At 38.0% G+C, this 22,123-nt stretch overlaps 2 protein-coding genes across 3 annotated transcripts; both read left to right on the top strand.

Moving 5' to 3' along the window:
* The first annotated feature begins 232 nt into the window (after nucleotides 1–232).
* On the top strand, nucleotides 233–4,092 carry LOC129797283 (symplekin). The gene is made up of 3 exons (XM_055839687.1): nucleotides 233–503; nucleotides 639–1,231; nucleotides 1,297–4,092. The coding sequence occupies exons 1-3, from the start codon at nucleotides 411–413 to the stop codon at nucleotides 4,043–4,045; spliced, it is 3,435 nt and encodes a 1,144-aa protein (XP_055695662.1). The 5' UTR covers nucleotides 233–410; the 3' UTR covers nucleotides 4,046–4,092.
* Nucleotides 4,093–4,833: 741 nt separating this feature from the next.
* Nucleotides 4,834–13,890, top strand: LOC129797282 (phagocyte signaling-impaired protein). 2 transcript variants are annotated; one of them, XM_055839686.1, is made up of 6 exons: nucleotides 4,834–4,919; nucleotides 5,108–6,216; nucleotides 6,612–6,807; nucleotides 8,990–9,442; nucleotides 10,307–11,200; nucleotides 13,280–13,890. In XM_055839686.1, the coding sequence occupies exons 1-6, from the start codon at nucleotides 4,868–4,870 to the stop codon at nucleotides 13,453–13,455; spliced, it is 2,880 nt and encodes a 959-aa protein (XP_055695661.1). In that variant the 5' UTR covers nucleotides 4,834–4,867; the 3' UTR covers nucleotides 13,456–13,890. The 2 variants fall into 2 exon arrangements, with proteins under 2 accessions (XP_055695661.1, XP_055695660.1); XM_055839685.1 differs by having other exon boundaries at nucleotides 10,292–11,200.
* The last annotated feature ends 8,233 nt before the right edge of the window (nucleotides 13,891–22,123 follow it).

Here is a 22,123-nt window from a genome sequence, read left to right as displayed (position 1 = left end):
GCTTTTTTTTTCATTGAGACACAACGTGCCAAAAAATAGAGTTTATCGCGTTTTATCTGCATTTTTCATTCTGGGAAGAGTTGCAAAAGCAAAAAAAGCACTTGGGAAAATAAAAAGAAATCAGAAACAAATGAAGAAAATAGAAAAATCAAAACAGCCGCCAAAAATTTCCGGTTCAGTACAATATTTTTCATTGGACAATAAACTGACATGTCGTAGAAAGTTCCATAGTATACCAAGGAATTTTTAGTGGGTTGCAAATGTCAGCTATCGCGAAAAATTAACAAATTGAGAAAAATTGTATATTTTTTGCAATTCTTTAAAATTTCTTACTTTTAAAACGTGTATTAATAGTGAAAAAGACAACAAGTGATAAGTTCTACCTTGACCTTGTGAAAGAAGGCTTGAAAATGGATAATTTACTGCCGAGAACAACTTTTTTAGCGTCGGAGGAAACCGCAGCATTATTTACAAATGAAAAAACTGCAAATGCCAGGTCAAAGGTGAGTTCTAGATCCCATCTAAGATGCTAACTAGTTCTAGAATTGATGAAATTGTATTAATACACGAAAGCTTGCAAAGAAATTAGTAATAGAATTTTGGGTAGCAAACATAACCAAAAAAATCTTTCCCGGTAGGTTGTTGAGTGGCTCAATGAGGCTTCTCTGGCAGACAAAACGACCAAGTGTGAACTCCTTAGCAAGATACAGGAGCTCACGGTGAATTCCGACGAAGAAATCCTTGAGGAATTTATAGACAATGTGTTGACTTTTGCCCAAGACCCGCTGGCAGATGTAAAGAGAACCGTTGTGGGATTTATGGAAGCTGTTGCAAAGAAAGATGCGCAGTTTCTCCCCAAAATTGCCCCAATTCTCGTTCTCCTGCTACGAGATCACTCACCACAGGTGCAGAAGCGTGTCATCCAAGCCTTTGCGGCAATTTATCGGAGTGCTCTGAAGTGGATTTGTACTGCCACGGAAGCCACTGAGGCGACTGATAGTATGGAAGAAGCATGGAATGCTCTGTGTAACATTAAAGCCCAAATTGTTGATATGATCGACAGTGATAACGATGGGATACGCACGATTGCCATTAAATTCCTCGAGGGAGTTATTATGCTTCAAACATATCCAGATGAGGATAGCGTAAAGAAGGAGAATGATTTCTCCCTCGAAGATGTCCCGACAACGCTTAAAATCGTCCGGAAACGGAAGCTGGAGGATGAAGCAATGTGAGTTCTTTTTTTTACGCCTCCTGAATGATTTTTTATTGACCCTGTAATAACTTTCTTTACAGAAACATCTTTGAATTATTGCTAAAATTTCATGCAGCTTCCCATATATCTTCTGTGAATTTAATTACATGCACAGGATCCCTGTGCTTAGTGGCCAAGATGCGTCCGTCTCTCATGAGCCCCGTTGTGGAAGCAATTGCCAAGCTGAATTCCAACCTGCCACCCACACTGACGGACTCACAAGTGAATTCAGTGCGGAAACACATCAAGATGCAGCTAATAAACATCCTCAAACTACCATCGTCGTATGAAATGCAGTCCACCATTGTGCAGATTTTGAGCGATTTGGGATGCAGCAATCAAGAGATTGCACGTGCACTACCCAAAATAGATAAACATGAGCAGCAGAGACGTGCAAAGAGAGCTCTAGAATCGAGTATGGCCAATGCTGCTAAGAAGGCCAGACACGAGAAGGATGATCGAGAGCGCGTGATGGAGGTAGATCAGGAGGAATTGGCTAATCAGAGAGCCAGGTGTGTGAAAATCAACGAGACAAGTATCCTGGAAGCCATTAAATCTCCCGAGCTTGTAGTTCAGGTTGTGGCAGAAACTCTGCCAAAGCTTCCGGACGAGTGTCCAAAACATTTCCTGGAAAATTACACACCAATCAAGGATATGACTCATGCACAGCAGATGCTACGAATTGCTCAAGGTTTAGCGGAGGAGATGACAGATAAGAAGTGTGGTCCAGGCATGAGTGCTTTCACCAAGGATCCACCGATGCGTCCCAAAGTGTCTGTTGATGAGGACAAAGCACAGGGAATACGCAAAGAGCCAGTAGTTGTTGAGCAAGCTGCTCCAACGGAAATGGAGGTAGTACGCCCGGAAGACGACAGTCAAATGCGAAAGGATGAGGCCACAAAGAAACTACGGGAGCATCTGGAACGCACAAAGGGGGAACAGAGTTTACTGCCAAAAATGAAGCAACGCGTGAGAACGCTAAAGTTGCAAGAAGTGACAAAACCCCTCCCGAAGCAGCTTAAAGAACAATTTCTCCTGGAGGCTGTGAAACGCATCCTCGATGCAGAACGAGTAGCTCTTACGGGCGGTGCTGCACATCATCGACGGAAGATACTCACAGTGCTGGCGTCAACATTCTCACCGAGTGTGCGCGACAACATCCTCGCGTTTATATTCAATGACATCAAGGAGCATCTGGATCTTGCTTTCTCTTGGATCTATGAGGAATACAGCCTCCTTCAGGGCTTCACACGGCACTCGTACATCAAATCTGAACACAAACCTGACTATGCCTACAATAAATTACTCTGCGATCTCATTCAGCACGTAGCTTATCATGCAGAAATCCGGGATAGGGCATGGAAGATTGAAGTCATACGATCTTTCTACTTGGAATCTCCACTGATAACAGATGAATCAATTAACATCCTTGTCTCTTTGTGCGAAATGGAATACTACACGGATGTTGCTGTAACACTCGTTAAGGATATTGCCCTGCAGCGTCCAACAAAGACGGATAAATTCATGAAAGTCCTCTTGCGATTTGTTCTGCATGAAAGTCCCGAAATACGTGGGAAGGCTATTGAGGAAGTTATCACACTCTATGCTGTCCACAAGATGATGGTGACACAGATAGAGGAATTTGCCCTACTGTGGCTGTCCTACTTGGACAGGGAAGCTCCACCGGATGAGATTTTCCATTTGCAGTACGGACGCCCGGAACCCATTTTGATGTGGACGGATGATTTAGCAAGGATTTGTCTCAATCTCTTCCTGGCACTGATGCCATACCATGAGAAGCTCATCCACAATCTCTGCTCCGTCTATACATCCACTAGCAGTGACATGAAGAGGATCATCTTGAGATCAATTGAGGCTCCCATCCGTCACATTGGACCAGATAGTTTTGAACTGTTGAATTTGGTCGAAAACTGCCCAAAGGGTGCTGAAACACTAATCACGCGAATTATCTACATCCTCACTGAGAAGGCACCACCCACACCTGAGCTCGTGACTCGCGTAAGAGAGCTGTACCAGAACAAAGTGTCCGATGTGCGTCTTCTAATCCCCGTAATGAGTGGACTGACTAAGAAGGAGATTCTCACGTCCCTTCCGCGCTTTATAAAACTCAACCCGGTCGTGGTGAAGGAAGTCTTCAACAGGCTCCTCGGACTCACGACTGATTTTCACAATGCACCCCTTCCAGTTAGTCCTACTGAACTCCTTGTGGCGCTTCATACAATTGATCCAGCAAAGGTGGAGCTGAAATTCATTGTTAAAGCCACAAGTTTGTGCCTCGCAGAGAAAGAAACCTACACTCATGAGGTCCTGGCCATTGTCCTGCAACAACTCGTGGAAATGCTGCCCCTACCCACACTCCTAATGCGCACAGTCATTCAATCCCTGACACTCTATCCACGACTCGCGGGATTTGTGACAAATCTCCTCCAGCGCCTCATCCTCAAGCATGTGTGGAAGCAAAAGGTGGTCTGGGATGGATTCCTAAAGTGTTGTCAGAGGCTCGTCCCACAGAGCCTCCCGGTTCTCATTCAACTGCCAGCACCACAACTGCAGGAAGCCCTAGCACAGTGTCCCGATCTGAGGGCACCTCTGCTGGATCATGTGAAGACCATCACTGAGATTGGGACGGTTTCGCAGGCAATTCTGGATGTTCTCATGGGGAATGTTGAGCGCAAAAAGGAACCAGAAAGACAAAAGCTAAACGACAGCGAAGCCAAGGATGATGTTCCCGGTGGATCTGACCAACCACTTCCTCCAGGAGAGGATTAAATTGAAACCCATTTCTATTTCTTTAAAAAATAAATAAAAAAAGAAAATTTTGCATTTATTTTTTTATTAACTTTTTAAATTTGGCGCTCTAAATGTTAGTTCCAAAACCAACCACTGCTATTTTTGGCACTGTTTGTTCAAGAGAAAATGAGACAAATGCAAATAACATCTATCCGTCTCCCTCACACATTCATTTTTCCGCAATTTTCTCGCGTTTTCCACCGAATTTTCCGGGGAAATTGGGTTTAAATTGCTTTGAAAGCAACGCCGCGTCGATTGGGATCGGAAATTCTGAAAGTTTACCACAATTTCCAACCCTAAAAATTTCGAATTTGTAACCCAACCGTCAAAATTTCCGCGGGCCCCAATTTCCGCACAGACTCCCCCGGAGGTTCCGGAGCAACACGAGGTCCCCCAGAAGCCCCCAAAAAAAAGGTTTTGTGCCCAAAAATTTGGGAAAAAACAAAAATAATCCCAATTTTGGAGAAACAAAAAAAAAGTTCGTTAAAGTTCAAATGGTATTGAAAGATTTGCAGATTTTCATGTTGCCCGATTAGAGATTATGGAAATTGACGTCCGTACCGCTGGTTCCAAATTAAACAACTCTTCAAACTTTTCTTGTGATTAATTTTTAGAATAAAAAAATTATTAAATCAGTATTTTATCTTGTATTTTAAATAATTCATAGAATACTTAACCACGAGAGAATTCTTTTAGAGAAAATCAAAGCAATTAGAAATATTTTTAAATAATTTTAGATCGAATCAATCGAATCAATAAAGCGTAGTTGACTTTGGAGCCGTCGAGTCGAGATATATAAACATGCAACACGTGCAGGAAGCTATCGCGGAGCGGCGTTTACGTCCTATTTACGGTAAATTCTCTCACTTCCGAATTGTATTTGTCTTCAAAAATGATTCCCAACTTTGTTTTCTTGAGTTTGGCTTTGAAATTTTACACAAATTTCCTTTTTTTTGCCTAAAATATCGAGTGTTTTGACAAACCGCAGTTGATAACTTGCAAGTGAAATGGCATAAAAATGCACTTTCTGTGTTATTCCAGATTCCCTGGAGGTGGGAAACAACAAGAAAGCCCTCCAGGAAGCTGAGAAGGTACTGAAAAAGAATGCCTCTATGCAGTGTGCCAGAGCCCTGAAGGCTCTGGCCCTGTTGAGGTTAGGTCGCGACGACGAAAGTGAAGCAATTGTTAAGGCCCTCGCCGATGAGGACATCTGTGATGATCCCACGCTCCAGGTTATGACCTTCTGCTACAGAGAGACAGATCAGCTGGATAAAATATGCTCAATGTATGAGAAGGCTGTAAAATTAGCGCCCAAGAATGAGGAAATACTCTCGCACCTCTTTATGGCCTACGTCCGGATAAATGACTACAAAAATCAACAAACGGTAGCTCTCCAGCTATACAGGTTGCGTCCCAAGAATCCATACTACTTCTGGGCCGTCATGAGTATTGTGTTGCAGGCCCTACGGGGTCCTGATCGCGATAAAGATGCCAAAAAGAAAGTTCTTTTGACTCTGGCACAGAGAATGGTGGACAAGCTCATCAGTGAGGAGAAGCTCGATGCTGAACAGGATGTTCAGCTGTACATAAGCATCCTGCAGTACCAGGAGAAATATCAAGAGGCGCTAGAATTCCTCGAAGGTCCTGTGTGCAAGAAACTCTATCCTAGTGCTCCAGTTTCAATTAAAATCGACCTGCTGATGTGCTTGAGCAAATGGGTTGATCTCAATTTGCTCATGAAGCAACTCCTGGACGACAATCGAGATCGATGGGATTACTACAAGATCTACATTGAAACGTGCTTTGAGCTCGAAGATGCTCAAATGTCAGGGGAAGGCACTGATCACACGATGGAGATGTGCCATGAATTCATTTGTCTCATGATGGAGGGCACAAAGAAAGTGCGGGGTCCGTATTTAGCCCGCCTGGAACTCCATCGACTTCTCAGGGAACGCAATAAAGACCCAGTACCCCTTCTTGGGGAATATCTTGAGCTTCTTATTGAATACTTCCGACTGTTTGGCGATAAAACTTGCTGCGCTTTAGACATTAAGATGTTCCTCGAGTATCTACCACATCACGAACGACCCGGATTTGCTTCTCGTCTCATCGTTGAGTGCGGGATTAGCTCAACGACTCTTCCGCAAAATGTAAGTTAACTCTTGATTTAAATAACCCTTTAATATATTTTTTAACATACCACAAATATTGGAATTTATGTGGTAAGGATTAATGTAGATTCAGAGAATTCAATAAGAGGTTTATGAACTTGAATCAAATAATTCTCTCGAGTGAACCCATGAATAAAAGCTCTTTTTCTCACTAAATTCTAAAACAACACACACGAATATGTAAAAATATAAAAGTCCAATCCATATAAAAAGTTCAAAAGGCTGAAAAATCACAAAAAGAATATTCCTGAACGGTTGAAAAAACACACACAAAAAGGACTAAAGAGCTAAAAGGAAAACATGTATACAACAGAATACTTTTAATGTTGAATCCTCTCTCTAAAGTGCTCCCATTTTTTTGTTGTTTGTTGCAGAAAGAGCAAATGCAAAAGCACATTTGCTCCCTCCAAATCTCCCGGTACGTCGGTGTCCATTCGGTACTGGGCACGGAGCACCTGGAAGCTCTCCACACGGCACTGAGTCTGCATTATGAACACGGTGTCAGTGCATTTGGGGTGGATTTGATGCCCACGGAAATTGGACCATCGGATCCTTATGCACTTCTAGCTGGTGAGTTAGGTCTCGCATCCAAGCATTTTCTACATTACCATTACTTAAATCACTTGCACAACCGCATTTTGTATAATTAAACCTTGAAAATTCTGCCTGTTCCCATTGTTGTTGCTGTGGGGCGCGGGTGAATTTCATTTAATTCACAAAAATGACTTGTTGGTCCATACGGGATGCTATTTGCAATGGAAGTAGGGGTAACAGAAATTAAAATCCTTCAATGATGCCAATTTGAACTGTCAGTGGAGGCAATTCACACGAAAATTGGATTCGGCAGCAGCAAATGTTTGATGTTCCATGTGGAAACGTACACCCAAAAGCTCGTTCATGTTTAGATAAAATTTTCAGAAGTCAATCAGAGTTCATTTGGATGCTTTCAAAATCAATCAGTGAGGGGATTAAAGTGCGCCAGGGGTTCTCACCCGGCCAAAACATCCCGCTTTTGGATCTCCCCTGGGTCAGTTGCACACAAACACAGCACTTTAATTTCCTCTCCTCTCCATTCGATTGCGAGTGAAAAGGAAAAGCGACGTTTTTTTTTAAGCATCATGAACGAATCTCAGTTATTGTTACCTACTCATATAGAAGGGAAAAAATCGATTTTTGCAAATGGATCCTGAAGTGGATATGAAGAGGGGCCCATGAATTTTGTTACTCTCAAATCCCTCATCATTATTACCTTTCCACCTTTTATCATAAGTGTGAGAGTCACTGTGCTATGTGTAAGCAGATAACGCTTTAACTCTCTTGATATGATAATTCCAAATCCCAGTTTCATGTTCATAGGAAATATCGCCATCACCAATTCCGCTCAACCAAATTATGCTTTTATACAAAGAGCCTAAAAATGTGATTTTTCCATCAGGATCTTTTACATTTTATACAGGAAAAGAACTCAAAATGATTTTTTAGAATTATTATCTCTAAAGTGGGGGTAACGTCAAAATCTCTTCTAGTAGGTACTCTTAGTAATATATTTTTTGAAAGCTTTTTGTTACGTAGAAAAATTGTTAAATTTTTGAGAATTTTGATTCTCTCTTCCCGAAAGATAAATTTATCAAATTTTGTATTATATAAGTAATCTTGAGTAATCTTAATTCGATAAGAATTCTAAATTAACCTTTCATCTGTTGAATTATAAACACATTTCATTTTTAAATTAAATTTCTAGAGAATTTTGAATATTTAAAATTGAATAGTCGAGTTAGTACGTCCTCACTCTCTATAATAAATTTCATCCCCAATATTAATACCTTTCAATCAAATTCTGTCGAATAAAATGAAATGAATTAAAATTAGAATTTCAACGAAAAAAACAATTTTATTTAGCTTAAATGAATTTAAATCAAAAGATTAAATTATTTTTGTATAAAAATAGAAAATTCAACTTCTAAAAAAAAAAACAACTATAAAAAGACGAATAATATAATTATTTTATTCGAAGCATCTAATGTTGGCTATAATAAATCCATAAATCAGTAATTTATTAAAATTCGAAAATATATTGAAATATTAATCTGAATTTTTTTGTTCAATTAATTAAAGCTCTCGACACATTTGAATATTAAATAAAATTATTTTGAGCTATATATCATAAATTAGTTTGACGCTTTATCATTCATTTTGATTGAAATAACATTTTCAATAACATTTTATTATTATTATTTGGGTGGTGCATTTATTTTTATTTCAAAAAACTCTTTTATGCAAAATCAATGAATGTAAAAAAAAAACTCCGCATCACCGGGAATTTGCATGAGATGTCGTAAAAAGAAGTGAATGTTGTACAAAAAAGAAACGATGTGGAATGTATGCAGAAGTGCTGAAAAATTCTCATCTTGAGAAAAATCCAATTTTCATTAAACATTTAAGTAGTGAAAGTCTCTGAGAAAATCCACCAAAAAGATCTCATCTTATGGGTAGATATTCTGTAAGGAAACAATCATCAAAGTGCTTTCCGCGTTCTCAAGCTCAGCATGGAATTTATTGAATATTTAATGACAAGATAATTGCAATTTTCACCATCACGGGAACAGATAATCTCCCTGGCTTTCCCATTTTGCCATCCTTGCAACATGTGATTTTGGTTATCCCATCCGCATACACGTTTATATTATAATAATATTGCGGTTGACGCGTTGGTTTATAATATGTAATATATAAAATTCAATCTCTCTTGCAGTTCACGTTATGTATGATCTGTCTCAACGAATAAAAGCATCGAAGCATTTGGTGGAAGCCCTCTGTCTCCTTCAGTATCTCCTCTCAAACTCTCCGACGAATTTCCATGCAAAACTCCTGTCACTCAAGGTTTACCACTACCTTGGTTGCGGCATGGGAGCCATGAAGATTTACGAAACGCTGGACATTAAACATATTCAATTGGATTCGATGGGATTCATCCATTGCGCCCTATTACCCACAGTGGGTCTTCCATCGATTGCTAAACCCCTCTATGATGCCACACTGAAGTTCTTCACAACGAGTCTCAAGGATAGTGTCGAGTATCTAGCCATGAGCTACAAATTTGGCTCCTTCTCCAAACTCCAGGAATTCATGGACTTCCGCGAGAAGCTTGCTAATAGTTTACATTATTCATTAATATCGGTTGAAGCAATTCTCATGGAAATCGCAGGTAATAATCTTTTTTTTCCTTTTTTACTTCACTCGTAAGATTCGTCGCAAAGAAAATGTTTTCTTTATAAAGAAAGTCCCCAAATCTCTTCTTTCTCTAAGATTTTTCCTTTGATTTCGTTTCTTTTTTTTTTCTTTCTTTTCCTTTGCTCTGTGGGTTCTTTGGGAAAAGTTTTTCATTTCCCATGGAATTGATGAATTTTGAATCAAGCCCCAACAATGGTTTGAAAATCAACAAGTTAAATATACAAAAGACAACACCAAATATACGTTATACGTACAGATATATGGGTGCCTTCGGGGAACAAGCAAATCATTAACATTCTGTTAACGTGGAAAATGTTAAATCGATAGGAACATACATATACCCTAGATACTGGGGGTTTCCACTTGGAAGTTTTCTCAACATATCAGTTCGCTCGAATTGAGATGTATGCGAATCTAGAATGAACCTCGGTTTGCAGCCTGCATTCTCAATTGTTCGTTAATTAACAGCGCTGATGTCGATGGAAAGTCAAAGCTAATGTCACTATCAATTACACGTACGTAATAGAAGTTTTGTATTTGGCTTTCTGTCGCTCGATGGTATTATTTTCCATGCTAACAAGACTTGAGGGAAAATGCTTTGTTGGATTTTCGGTGATTTATTTGCGATTTGCACCAAAATCATTTCCCTTTAAGAAGCAATAAATTTATATGTATACTTGAATTGTCTCTCTGCTAAAGGACGAAAGGAAGATTTTAACTGGAAAATTTAAGCTTACCCTATTCCCTAAGGAGATACCTAATTTAAAATTTAAATAACAAAAAATTAATTTATAATAATGCAATCACATTGAAAGATCAATAGAATCGTCTTTTGTAGGCTATTGCGGTACAATGGCGCACAACATGTCTAGCTTTCGGAGTATGCGAATTCACCCGGAAGAAGATAAAATCAAATGGGACCATCTTACGGACAATCGTGACTTGGCAGTGGTTGTCCGGTGGGATCCAACGAACGTCACAACGGCCGATGGGGATATAAAGTGCAGCGATGCATCGGTGTCGTCAACAAAAGAAATGGCCGTGGAGAGTTTCAATCAGGACCGTGAGTTGCTGCGCCTTCGTGTTGGGCTACTGCATCTCACGGCGGCATGCATTAATTTACTAACAAATCGTGAATCAACCAAAGATGTCCGCTTCAGTGGAATCCACATGGGACTCCATGAAGCCTGGCGGGGGCTATTTAAGCACGCCCGCGATGCAAACTACAAGCCCATGAGTGATCAGTACTTAGTCAATATACTGCCATCGCGTCTGCATGCAATTCTCGCGCTACCGTATGAGGAGACTTTCTTCGCCCTGTCTGATTTCGTGGGGTGTGTCTTTCATGGTGCAGAAAATCCCAAGTCACGTGCCGACACGCTCGGTGAATGCTTTAGGAGCGTGGCATCGAGGTTGGAGGCGGAAATCACGAGTCACAATCAAGAGACTGACCTCATATGGAATCGAAGGGTGATTCAGGAGCGTGTGGTTAATTGCATTGAGATACTTTCGCTGTGTTCCTTCGTGCTCGTATGCGGATATGAGAGATTCAGCGGGACCTCCCTCGCTAGTCAGCAGGCAACAAAGAAGAACAAGAAGCGTGATGTGGAGGGGAATGGGGAATCGGTGATTGGAGGTGTTGGACAAGTGGCCGAAAAGGAGAGATTAGTAGCAATTGTGGACGTTCTCAAGGGTCTCAGAGATCAATTGAGTATATGCGACGCAGCCCTAGGTAAGCATATAGAATTTCTCCTTACAATATTTACTACATACACCACACAAACACAACCAAACCACTCGGCATCGCACCCCCAGAGGGGACCATTATTCGATGAAGCACATAAAAAACCTATCCTATTACGTGAATCGCAAGGTTTACCGATTATACTTGAGATATGTTAAGTGTTATGAGGCTCTTCTTCAACATTTTTTTATGGTGCAATTTTTGGGAATCCATATATCCACCACATTACTTTTTTTTCCTATTCTATGATGGACCAAAGGCGTTCCTGACCTAAAAAAAAGTAATGCCGTTGATAGTAAACTCCACACTCTTTCTTGGTTCATGCAAATTTAACTACGTGCTATATAAAATAAGATAAACATTGCTGCAATCACGATTAACTACACTACATTTTAGTGAATTTATTTAAAGTTCTATCGAAAAGACTTTAAATGCTGCAAGTTGTACTTTTGCTGTGTATACACCGATCTATAGGGTATTCCAGTGGATGTGTCTCTATGAAACTCAAATTATACAACCACTATTTATTATTAAATAAAATCCCTGGGTAGTCCATAAGGCTTAACTCTGGTGCTATTACTCACCGAAAAGTCAATTTCCTGTTCCAAATCCTAAGTGAAAGCACAAAATTTCTAGTTAAAGCTTGAGAGATGTGAGAAAAATACAAATTGAATTTCAGCTAAAAGCTTGCATAAACTGTTATAATTCTCAACACAACTCTTTATTATTTATTACCTCATCTGTGGATATATTTATATGTTATGAACTATTGAAATCATCACACCATATGCTGAGATAATGAAATAATGAGTTTTCTAACTTTACTACATACAAATTGATGATTAAACAACACCACATTTATGTACTTATTGCAAAAAAAACTTAAAATATTTAAAAGTAATGAGAATCAAAATGAGCGTGTAGTATTACAGAATAATTAATTTTGCCTGTTGCTCCTGATAAAGTCGGGAGAGAGAAAAAAGAGCACAATGGTTATCAATCAGGATAATTAATCTTGTTCAGAAAAATGTCTTGGAGGAAAAGCTTGATTCTCCATTAAAAATCAATTTGATAATTCACACGTTTTTTTTTTTTTTTCTTCAAGAGAAAATTCAGCTTTTATAGATGTTGGTATGTAGGAATTTGCTATGATTTGCTTTCTTTCTATGGTACTACATAATGTAATCTTGTTGGGAAATATTTATTCCAGAATTTATTTTTTTATGTGTATTTATGGTCACGGTTCTATGGCCACAGATGTTTATTTTAAATTTATTATTTTTCTTACCACCTGAGATTTTGAAAAGAAACATTTGTACATAGCAAATTGTCGCTTTTTAAATTAACTTTAAAGGTATTTTAACATCCTGATATTTTTGGAACATCGTCTGTTTGTGTAAAAACAAAAACAGACTGGAGTTGACAAAATCACAAAAGAGATGTTGATTGAAAGCTCACGAGAAATGTAAAGAACTTTCACAAGGAAGTGGTTTCCGTACTGGCAATTACCTGAATTTTCTCCAAAGAAATACAATTTTCTCTAAAAAGCTTCATAAAATTTATAAAGTAATTTATCAACAAAAGAGCTATACTTTTAACTTTTTTGCATGTATATTATATGTACTATATATATATATAGGTACTTAGGTAGCTTTTTCTTCTTAAAATAAGGTATCTCTATAACCAATAGCGTAAGCTTTTAATGTGTTTTATAAAATGTTTTATTAAAGAAAAAAAATACTTTATAAAGAAAATATGATTGGAGGAAGTTTATTATTAAATTACAAAGTTTTCATGGAGACATATCAATTGAATAACCCTGTGTAATATAGGATTGTTTGTGCGATGCACTAGAGAGAAGCAATTGTGCACATTTATCAGTTTTAATTAATAAACTGCAAATCAATTATTTGAATTACGGCAATGACGATAGATTTGTCGGAGAATAATGTGTCCCTCCCATGTGACTAGCATCCGTAATTTAGGGATTGAAATAATCAAGTTGATAAATCAGCTGAATTTGTAAATTAGTGCTTCAGTGTGACCAAATTATTTTCTTACTTGCAGACTCATGGAAAACGCCACAAGTCTCTAATGAACTATTGGATAGCCTGGCTGCCATGTCACTGAATCCCAAAGTTGAGGCGACCGTTAGTGGCATTTTCAGGGAGAATCATCGACTTGTGGTCAAAGAGCTCAAGAATGCTATCAAAGAGAAAATTCGAATGGTGCAGAAGTCGTAAGAGGCGAGCGAGGGTGGAAAGAAAAATTATATGGTGTTGAGAAGTGCGATGTGGTTTGGGAGCATTGCGAAGAAAATGCACGTCATCATCTTCATCATTTCTGGAGGTAATAGACAACTTCTCTTCTTTTTATCCCCTTCTTTTCTCTCTTATTCTTCTCCCTCATCATCCACTTCACTTCTTCACTCGCTCCCATCCCTTTTTTCTTTCTCACTCTCTCGGGATTAATTTTCTTTTCTGACTGAGGATAAACAATGAAAATATCACGAGGTGGTGAAAAAATAAATAAATAAATAAATTGTAAAGTACAGTGCGCGGAAAAATTGTATATCAAAAAAGATACCTTTCACTGGTGAGCAAGTTTAACGGAAAAAGAACCACTAAAAGTAATACCTTTCAATAAACGAGCATCTTTCGAGTTCATTGTGAGTGCAATTGATTTTTCAATCTACCAATTATTATTTCTATACAACTGCTTCAAGCTTCCCCGCCCCTCCCCCTCCCCCAGCCAATCTCAGGTTATTGTAGAAAGGATGTTCACGGAATGTAGCCTCCACGGAACATTTTCCGTGTGCGCCTCTTTGGAATTTTATCTCGCAACGTTACAAAAGGAGGAAAAACATCTTCACGGGGGAGAAATGAGCAAATTCATCATATCAATGATTCTCTTTTCAATCTTCTAGAGAGTTATTTTTCAAAGGGAATCTCCGCACATAATGACAAAGTCTACGGAATGCCAGCCAACAAAGCCGGGCAGCAGAATGACAGCAGTGTGGTGTGGCGTGGAGTCAAAAACTCAAAAAGACTCAATGCGAAAGTTTTCTCCACACACAATAAACATTGTTTTTGAATTTATGCTCTTTCCAACTCAGCGAATACTTTTCATCGTCAGCTATTGATTTTTTTTCTGTGTGTGTTTGCCCGTCCCCGACTAAAAGGAACTTTCTTACCTTGAATTTACTACAACTATTTTCAAGGAATTTTGATTTATTGCAGAAATTTTCACGAATAATTGATTACTTAGTGATTGAAAGTTTTCTTTCACCGCACGACAAAGTTCGGGTAGGAAACTAAGTGAATTTTTTATCGATCCCAGAAAAAGAGAGGAGAGAAATTTCTCCACCTTTTCATACCACATTTGCCGGGAATAATTTATAGTTTGGTAAAGAATTAAATATTAGTTCCTAGTTTTATATGTAGTAGGTACATGTGGTAGTGGGTGCATTACGTATACAAAAAAAGCCATTTTCTAAATTTATGGTGTGACATTTCCATGGGATTTTATTCCTTACCAAGTGCTGTTTTCCTTTCCTAATTGGGGAGAATGTTCCTGAAAGCTGACACTTTCAGTTGATTTCCAGCGGGAGGCAGACACTGGTGATGCTTTTACAAGCACCCCCAGAGCATAAGAGGGATTTTTTGCCGCGCAATAAGATTGTTAGAATTTTCCGCTGCGTCAATTTTCCACGTATAATTGGGTTTTAAATATGCTACAAACCGACAACTATATTCTTATATATATTGAGAAGCCGGATATTATTGCTTTCATAGAGCTTAAAGGCTGTCACGCGGGGGAGCGTCTCTTGTGTCAGCTTATCGAAGTGAAAGGGGGAAAATTGAAATGATGAAGATTTCATTGTGTGTAAAAAGGTAAACCTAAATGGGAATCCACGGAAACAGAAATCCTCGTGTGATATAAATTAAATTTCGTGTTTTGCTAAAATTTGAAACTCAAAGCACACTCCAGGAAATAAACTACTACTATTACTATAATGTGAGAAAAGTTTAGTACATACAAAGTTCTGTTATCAAAAGCACTGATATTTCATCTTGTATATCCTGTATATCCCATTTAAAGCATCCCGTGTAGTGGAAAAGTCTTGAAAAAGCTCCCGCTGCTGTTTAAAAGTTCAGAAAAAAAATTCTTTTGCTTAGATTTTATCAAAGTTTCGCAGAATTTGCATTGATTGAGTTTTTCTTCATCAACTTCCAATACCTTTGATATGTCATTATAAACGTATGAATAAATTACATATAGAGAAAAAAATTGCTTTTCAATCACAACACTGCTGTGAGAATCTTTTGTCGTCTCATGGGATGTGTTGTTGAATATGAAATTAAAATACGTTCATACATACATACCTAGATTACATATGTATGTATGTAGAAATGGATGATGAATAAAATTTTGTGCCCTGGAAAATTCATGAAAAGTCGCGAGAATTTGTTTCTACGAAAATGAATTCCATTCATCACTTTGAACTTTCAATTTGGAACTTTTTTTTTTGTAATAAAAGTCCTCTCGATGGGAAAGTTTTCTAAATGATTCAATTTTGCATTGTATAATACCCATCCCTCAAAGCTCTCGTTTGTCTTCCGCATATAAGGCACGAGCTAGAAAGACAATCTCGACAATGACTTAATTCAGAAGTGTCTTCACCATCGCCTAAAGAGGCAAAATCTTCCGGGGTCTTTTTCGTTTATATATGTATGTATAAAAGAATGGGACCATTTTGCCATTCATCTCGTGAGAAAATCTCAAGACCAAATTGAAGAGACAAATTAATCTGCGCGAACACTCTTTTACCAACGTCAAATCAAATAATTCTCACCACCCAGCACCCCACTCAAACCCCATAGAGATAATCTTTCACATTTTCCCATGATTTTCACGAGTGATAAAAATCTGTCTTGGGGGAGAGAAAGGGCGCTCCTGGGGCGGGGAAAGAGAAGAGACACACTGGAGGGCTGTGCTTTTTCTCAAGCCCAGAAAGACAAGAGGAGAGCACCTCTCTGGGGAGTGAAAGAGTGTGTGTGTGTGCTGAAAGTTCCTCATGCGACCATAAATCACGTCGTCTGCGTGTCTCAGAATTCAAATCCCCAACTGGTTGACACTGGGGTGTGCATGAGACACGAACGATGTGACTACCCTCCACTTCACCTACCCAAAATCATGTTCCCGTGGGAGAAAATTGAAATTTCCCTTGCAAAATTAATCATGCGGCCTTTTTGTTGTCCCCACTAATTGGCGCAGAGCGACGAGAAAAAAGGGCGGGAAACTTCATAAAGTGCCCACAAGCTCCGTCCTCTCATGTCCTGGGTGTCCTGGGCAAAATCGAGGGGTGAATAATGCACGACACCGCTTAAAGCTTCCTATATTACGTTATACAACATACCCCTCTCTAAACTACATTATGTAGGTACCTAAATCTGGAGATGCTGACAAATTTAATTTTGACACTTTACCATTAAAACCACTCGTAGTTTAAATTTAAATAATTTGTAACCTTTGATGCTAATATCGTCAGCATTTTGTGAATTATTTATTTTTCCAAAACCATATTTTCCAGCATTTCCATTCCTTTTGCGGTTGCGAATTTCCATGATAAACTTTCACAAATTAATCCACATGCAATAAAATATATAAATTGTGCAACAATTGCTCCCTTGCAGCTGCATGATTTTTAAATGAGAATGCTCGATTGATTCCTGACATAGAGATAGTTGCACAACTAGAGATGGAAATTGTTGTTACATGGAAATGCTGTTGTTTGCATGTTGAAAGATTTTAATTTATTGGAATTCTTTCCGAATAGTTTCATTCTTCATGAAATTTTGCTCTCAGATTTGCGATAAAATACGATATTTTTCAGAGAGAAAAAATCAATTTATTCGTAAAGCTTTTTTCTTTTTACAACTGAAAGCCACGCAGAACCTCCATGATAAACTCAACAGGATCAAAGTTCCCAAATGCAGTTCTTAAATCAATCCGTGGATTAAAGTTGTAGAAAGTTCTTGCCAGTTGCCCTCCGCGACATCTTCAGTGACACGAAGAAGAAGTGATGGTAGTACAATTTCCTCAATACATAAATTTACCTCCCCTAACCGCTAAGGCGCCGAGGGCGGCTTTAAGCTTCCAGTTGAAGTTGTATTTCGTCTTGAATTTATTTATTTTAGTATACTGAGGTGTTTTACGCGCACCTTCCGGAAACGAAGGAATGTTTCTCTTACTCCAAATCTATCATTTATTTCATTGTTTAAACTTTATTGAAATTTCTAATTTTCTCACCTGGCATATTTATTACACGCCGTTCCCGAGTATAAAATTTATATATTAGGTATAAATTGTTCCTTTCTTGAAAAGCTTTGCAAGTTTTTAAAAGAAAACAGTTTTTTTTTTAAATTAATCATGCACATCATTGCAAAAACCTGACTGTGAGAGGATAGTCATAGAGCAGAAATCTTCCTACCACGATTCTGATTTAAAACAACAAATTTTGGAATAATCCATAAAATATCAATGAAATATGCAATCACTGCTACAACATATAAAAATCTTTAAAAGAAAGAAAAGGAAGTCTTCGTACTGAGACGGAATAATTTTATGCCCCTAATCTTTGGATATAAATCGTAAAACCCATGTTCTAAAGGATGATCTTTTACATTAAATTCTTCTCCTAAATAGAAATTCTTTTCATAAACAAACAATCCATATATAAGTTAGTATATGGTATGGAATATAAAAAAAATCACAGCTAAAAATTGAACAAAACCCCATTCGCTGAAATAAACCCATTATTTCAACATTCGCAAACAAAAATGTAAAATATTTTATTTGACCTCCATTTTTTTGGGAAAAGATGAAGCCGCGATATGTATAATAATATTTTTCTATGTATGAAGGGTTCCATCTTGATCCGTGTATATTTCTAATTGCCGAATTCTTGTGGCGAAAGCCATATAAAGGTCATAAATTTCCCCGCACAGAGTGTGTGTATATAGTTAAATGTACGTGCTATGGCTCCCAAATGCTTTCGGGGCTTATCATGGAGTTTTTGTTTTTACCTCATATTTTAAGTGCATCTAGGAATTTTGTCGCTTAATGGTGTTTTGTTCAAAAACAGAAAATATCCCTTATCAATGGTGAGATAACGTGGTAATAAATTGGATGGAAATATCCTTGGTCGCCGGTTGCTTCCCCCCGTTGTACCATCATTGCGCTATATATGCAGTAAAATGTTTACATGTGCTGCTAAAGCATCTACGGGGGCTGCTGGAGGCAGAGGGGCTCAGAGGAAATACTGAAAGTCGAAAATGAACAAACTCCCAGATAAAAGGAATTGCTTTTTGACGGAAACATCCCCGGAAATCAAGTTCCTACTAGTGCGAACATCACTTTTCCCAACTATATACGCCCCTCGGCGTTAAGACCCACGTGTGAGCTATGCAGAATATTTTGAGGAAAATATTTCGTACAGAGGAAGTATTATATATTTCGAACATGGTCTCTAGCTGCAAGGGGGGTAGGACGGATTTATAGATCTTTCTATGCCACACACCGTGTGAGTTGTTCACTCATCAGAACCAAAAGCTCTCCTCGTACTGCTCGGCAACACAAACACACCGTGTTGACATGTGTTGGCAACAATTACGAATGACGTTGATGTATTTTGCAATATTTATGATAAATGTTTGTGAATTATTTGTGAAAATTTATTACAATCTCCCATCGTTCCACAATAGGCCGCCCTTTTTCCTGTCTTTCTGCCACAACACCCTCCCGCACTCTTCTAGGGGCGCGCGTTGGGGTTGGGAAAAAAAGCCCAGAGAGTTCAGGAGGTGGTGGTGGTGGTGGAAGTGGGTGAGCGCCACTCAACAGTGAAGACTTCATTGTGCACCATCGTTCATATGGGGAGGAAAACAAATAGATGAAAATATGGCAAAAAGACACCCGAGGACACAAGCAAACCACCCTCATCCCTAATACTACGGCGGATGGAGAAAAAAAAACCCTTTGGCACTTTATACAATTTATGGGAGAGGTCCCTTTGATTTTTCATAACTCCAACCAGTCTACAACCCCTCTCGCCTCAACCCCCTGAAAAACCCCAATGTGCCTTTTGACTTTTCACTCTTCACATCGCAACAGAGATTTTCATCTCTTATTCAAAGGTGTTTCAAATATTTTCTGCCGAGATGAAGCTAAATTAATTTTCTTTGTTAACAAACTCCAACCAAGTGAATATTTTATAAAGTTAAACGGTCATAAAAATATCAGAGAAACGTTATCAAAAAATTAAAAGGGTCGTAATGGGGTTGTAACACGTACGCCTCGAGAAAAGCCAAAAAAAATGTGCAGAGCTTTTTGGAGAAAATGCTTAATAATTGAGGAAAATTAGTATAGGTCATGTATTTTATGTAGATAAACACTTTTCAATGGGAATTTACTTTAAAGAGATGATTCTCATATATACACGTACGCACCATCATACATACTGAAAATCAAAAGCTTGCGAAGAGAGCTTTATGCGTTTGTTATACCTACAATATATATATATATATATATAAAATTAGCTCGTGTGTTTGTTTGATTTCCTAACACGGTACTGGCGTCACTATAAATTCACTGATAATGCAACACAATCAAGGGGGGATTGTGGATTCGGTAAACACAATTCAATTTTGTCAATCAGTATTTCAGAGGTAGGACAATGTTTACTCAATAACTCTATGTCAACTTTCCGAGAAATAATAATATCTGGCCTTTTTTTTCTTCTCTGTCAATATAATAACATGTCTGATGGAATTTAAATTCCATTCTCAATGTGTTTATTATAATATACATAAATCTCGTGAGCAAGGAGTTCATGGAAATTGCTTGAGTTGATAAACAAGGAGTTTATAAGAGATTGTTTCGGCAAAAACAATTCCAAGGATTCAAAACAAATCTTTCTGCAAATCACATCCTCCACATACCATTTCCTAACTTGAGGCATAATTTGCAAGGAAAGGGGAGAAAAAGAGAGAGACGGAGAAAGGGAAATATTTTCCACTTGACTTGGGTGCTAAGGGTGTGGGGGAGTATGTGGGTGGAAGATCTCTCCAAAAAATATTTGTCCCCAGGAGCGATGGCAAATGTAAGGAAAATTTATCTGTGTCGTGTCACCGAAAATAGAGCTCAAGGAATTCACAAAGTGTCCAATTAAATAAATTCTTCTTCATCCTCCCCCACACATATACACAATAAAATCACCGTTGACAAACACACGTGAACCATTTTCACCCCATTCATGTGCGTGTCTCTTTCAATGCCCCGGAGGGTTAACAAATCCATTTATTAACGATTTAGGCGAGATTGTTTCGAGTGAGGAGAAGAAAAAACACACGAACCCTCCTTTATCCCTTTATCGTCTCAAGCAGCCACATATTATATGTATACCTATATGTACGTACATATATACGATAAGGAGAATTGATGTTTTATAATTGATTTGTTTTTCTTCTCACCCTACACCACCTTTGCCACAGCACCCACCCCCCATATAACTCTTGGAGGGGGTGAGTGGAAGTCTCAAGCTCGTTTGAACTTTTCGCGCTTCCTGACTGAATTTTCCCAACCCCCCCATCCACCTCCTCTCTTTCTCTTTAATGTACATGCCGTGTTCTTTTCCAAGGTTGCGGGAAAATTCACCAAAGAAAAGATGACGAAAACACGTGAAGAAACAATGGAAATGAGCATTTAATGAACATGTACTCTAAATTGAATGTAAACAACTCCGTGCGCACAATAGACTCGTAGGACGATAGCAAGAAACGAGCGCACAAAATGTCAAGAAGATTTTTGGTAAGAAAAATAATATAGAAAAATTACCAGCAAAAAAAGAGAGATCAAAATGGTCCTTTTAATTAACGAATCGCCTCCTCTTGAGAGACAATATATACCAACCGCACCACCCTTGTTGATGAGAGAGACATAAAATAACAGAGACATTAAACAGAAGCATATTAATCAATTAAAGGGACCGAAAATTGAATAAAAAATGTATATTTTCATGAAACGAGGAGGATTTTCCCGTGTATACATTCATTAAATATTGCCAGTGTTAGGACTTTGGCGGAAGACGAAAGCACAGGAATGAAAGGATCGTCTATTTTTTCGCATCCATCCTTAAACAGAAATTGTAAAAAAAAAAATATACACTCCTAAAAATTTGAATCAAAAGAAAATATGGAGAATACGGGATTCTTATTTCAAAGCTTTCAAAGCTAAAGGATTATTTTAACTTATGTGTGTGTACCCACATAATTTCATTGTGTGGTAATTACCATGCAACGAGAATACTTTTCCAGTTGAAAATACAAAATTATTCGTATCAAATAACTACCTACTTCAAGTTTGCTTTACGTAGACATGCAACCACATCCTTGTGGCTTTTGACGATGAGATTGAAATACACCTGTCCGTCATTCTAATCATAGGCTTTCACAATAAATTCCTCATATTTTAATAGGAAAATTAAATTAAACTGAATCTGAGGATTCAATAAACGCTTCAGTCATTTTATTTTGGGGGTTATAAAATTATTGATAAAAAATATTATAATTATACGGTGATAATTCATCGAAAAATGGTTGATGAATAATATTTTTTGCTTGTTGCCGAAATTTCATCTTTCGTTTTCTTTACAATAGTCTTAAATATTTAAAAAACTTTCCGACTACCTAAAAATTAAAATAACCGGAAAATAGACATTACAAATAAAGCGAACTTCTGTAGGATTATCCTAAAATTCTTCTGAAATATAAAGGTAACATTGTGCACTGACGATGTTATTAAAGAAAAACAAAACAACCAATTCTTCATACTTTTTAAATGCTTAAAGCGAAG

This window comes from Lutzomyia longipalpis, chromosome 1 (genome assembly GCF_024334085.1).
Source record: "Lutzomyia longipalpis isolate SR_M1_2022 chromosome 1, ASM2433408v1".
NCBI lineage: Eukaryota > Metazoa > Arthropoda > Insecta > Diptera > Psychodidae > Lutzomyia > Lutzomyia longipalpis.
The sequence above is the reverse complement of the archived record's forward strand: the minus strand, read 5'-3'. Positions and strand labels throughout refer to the sequence as shown.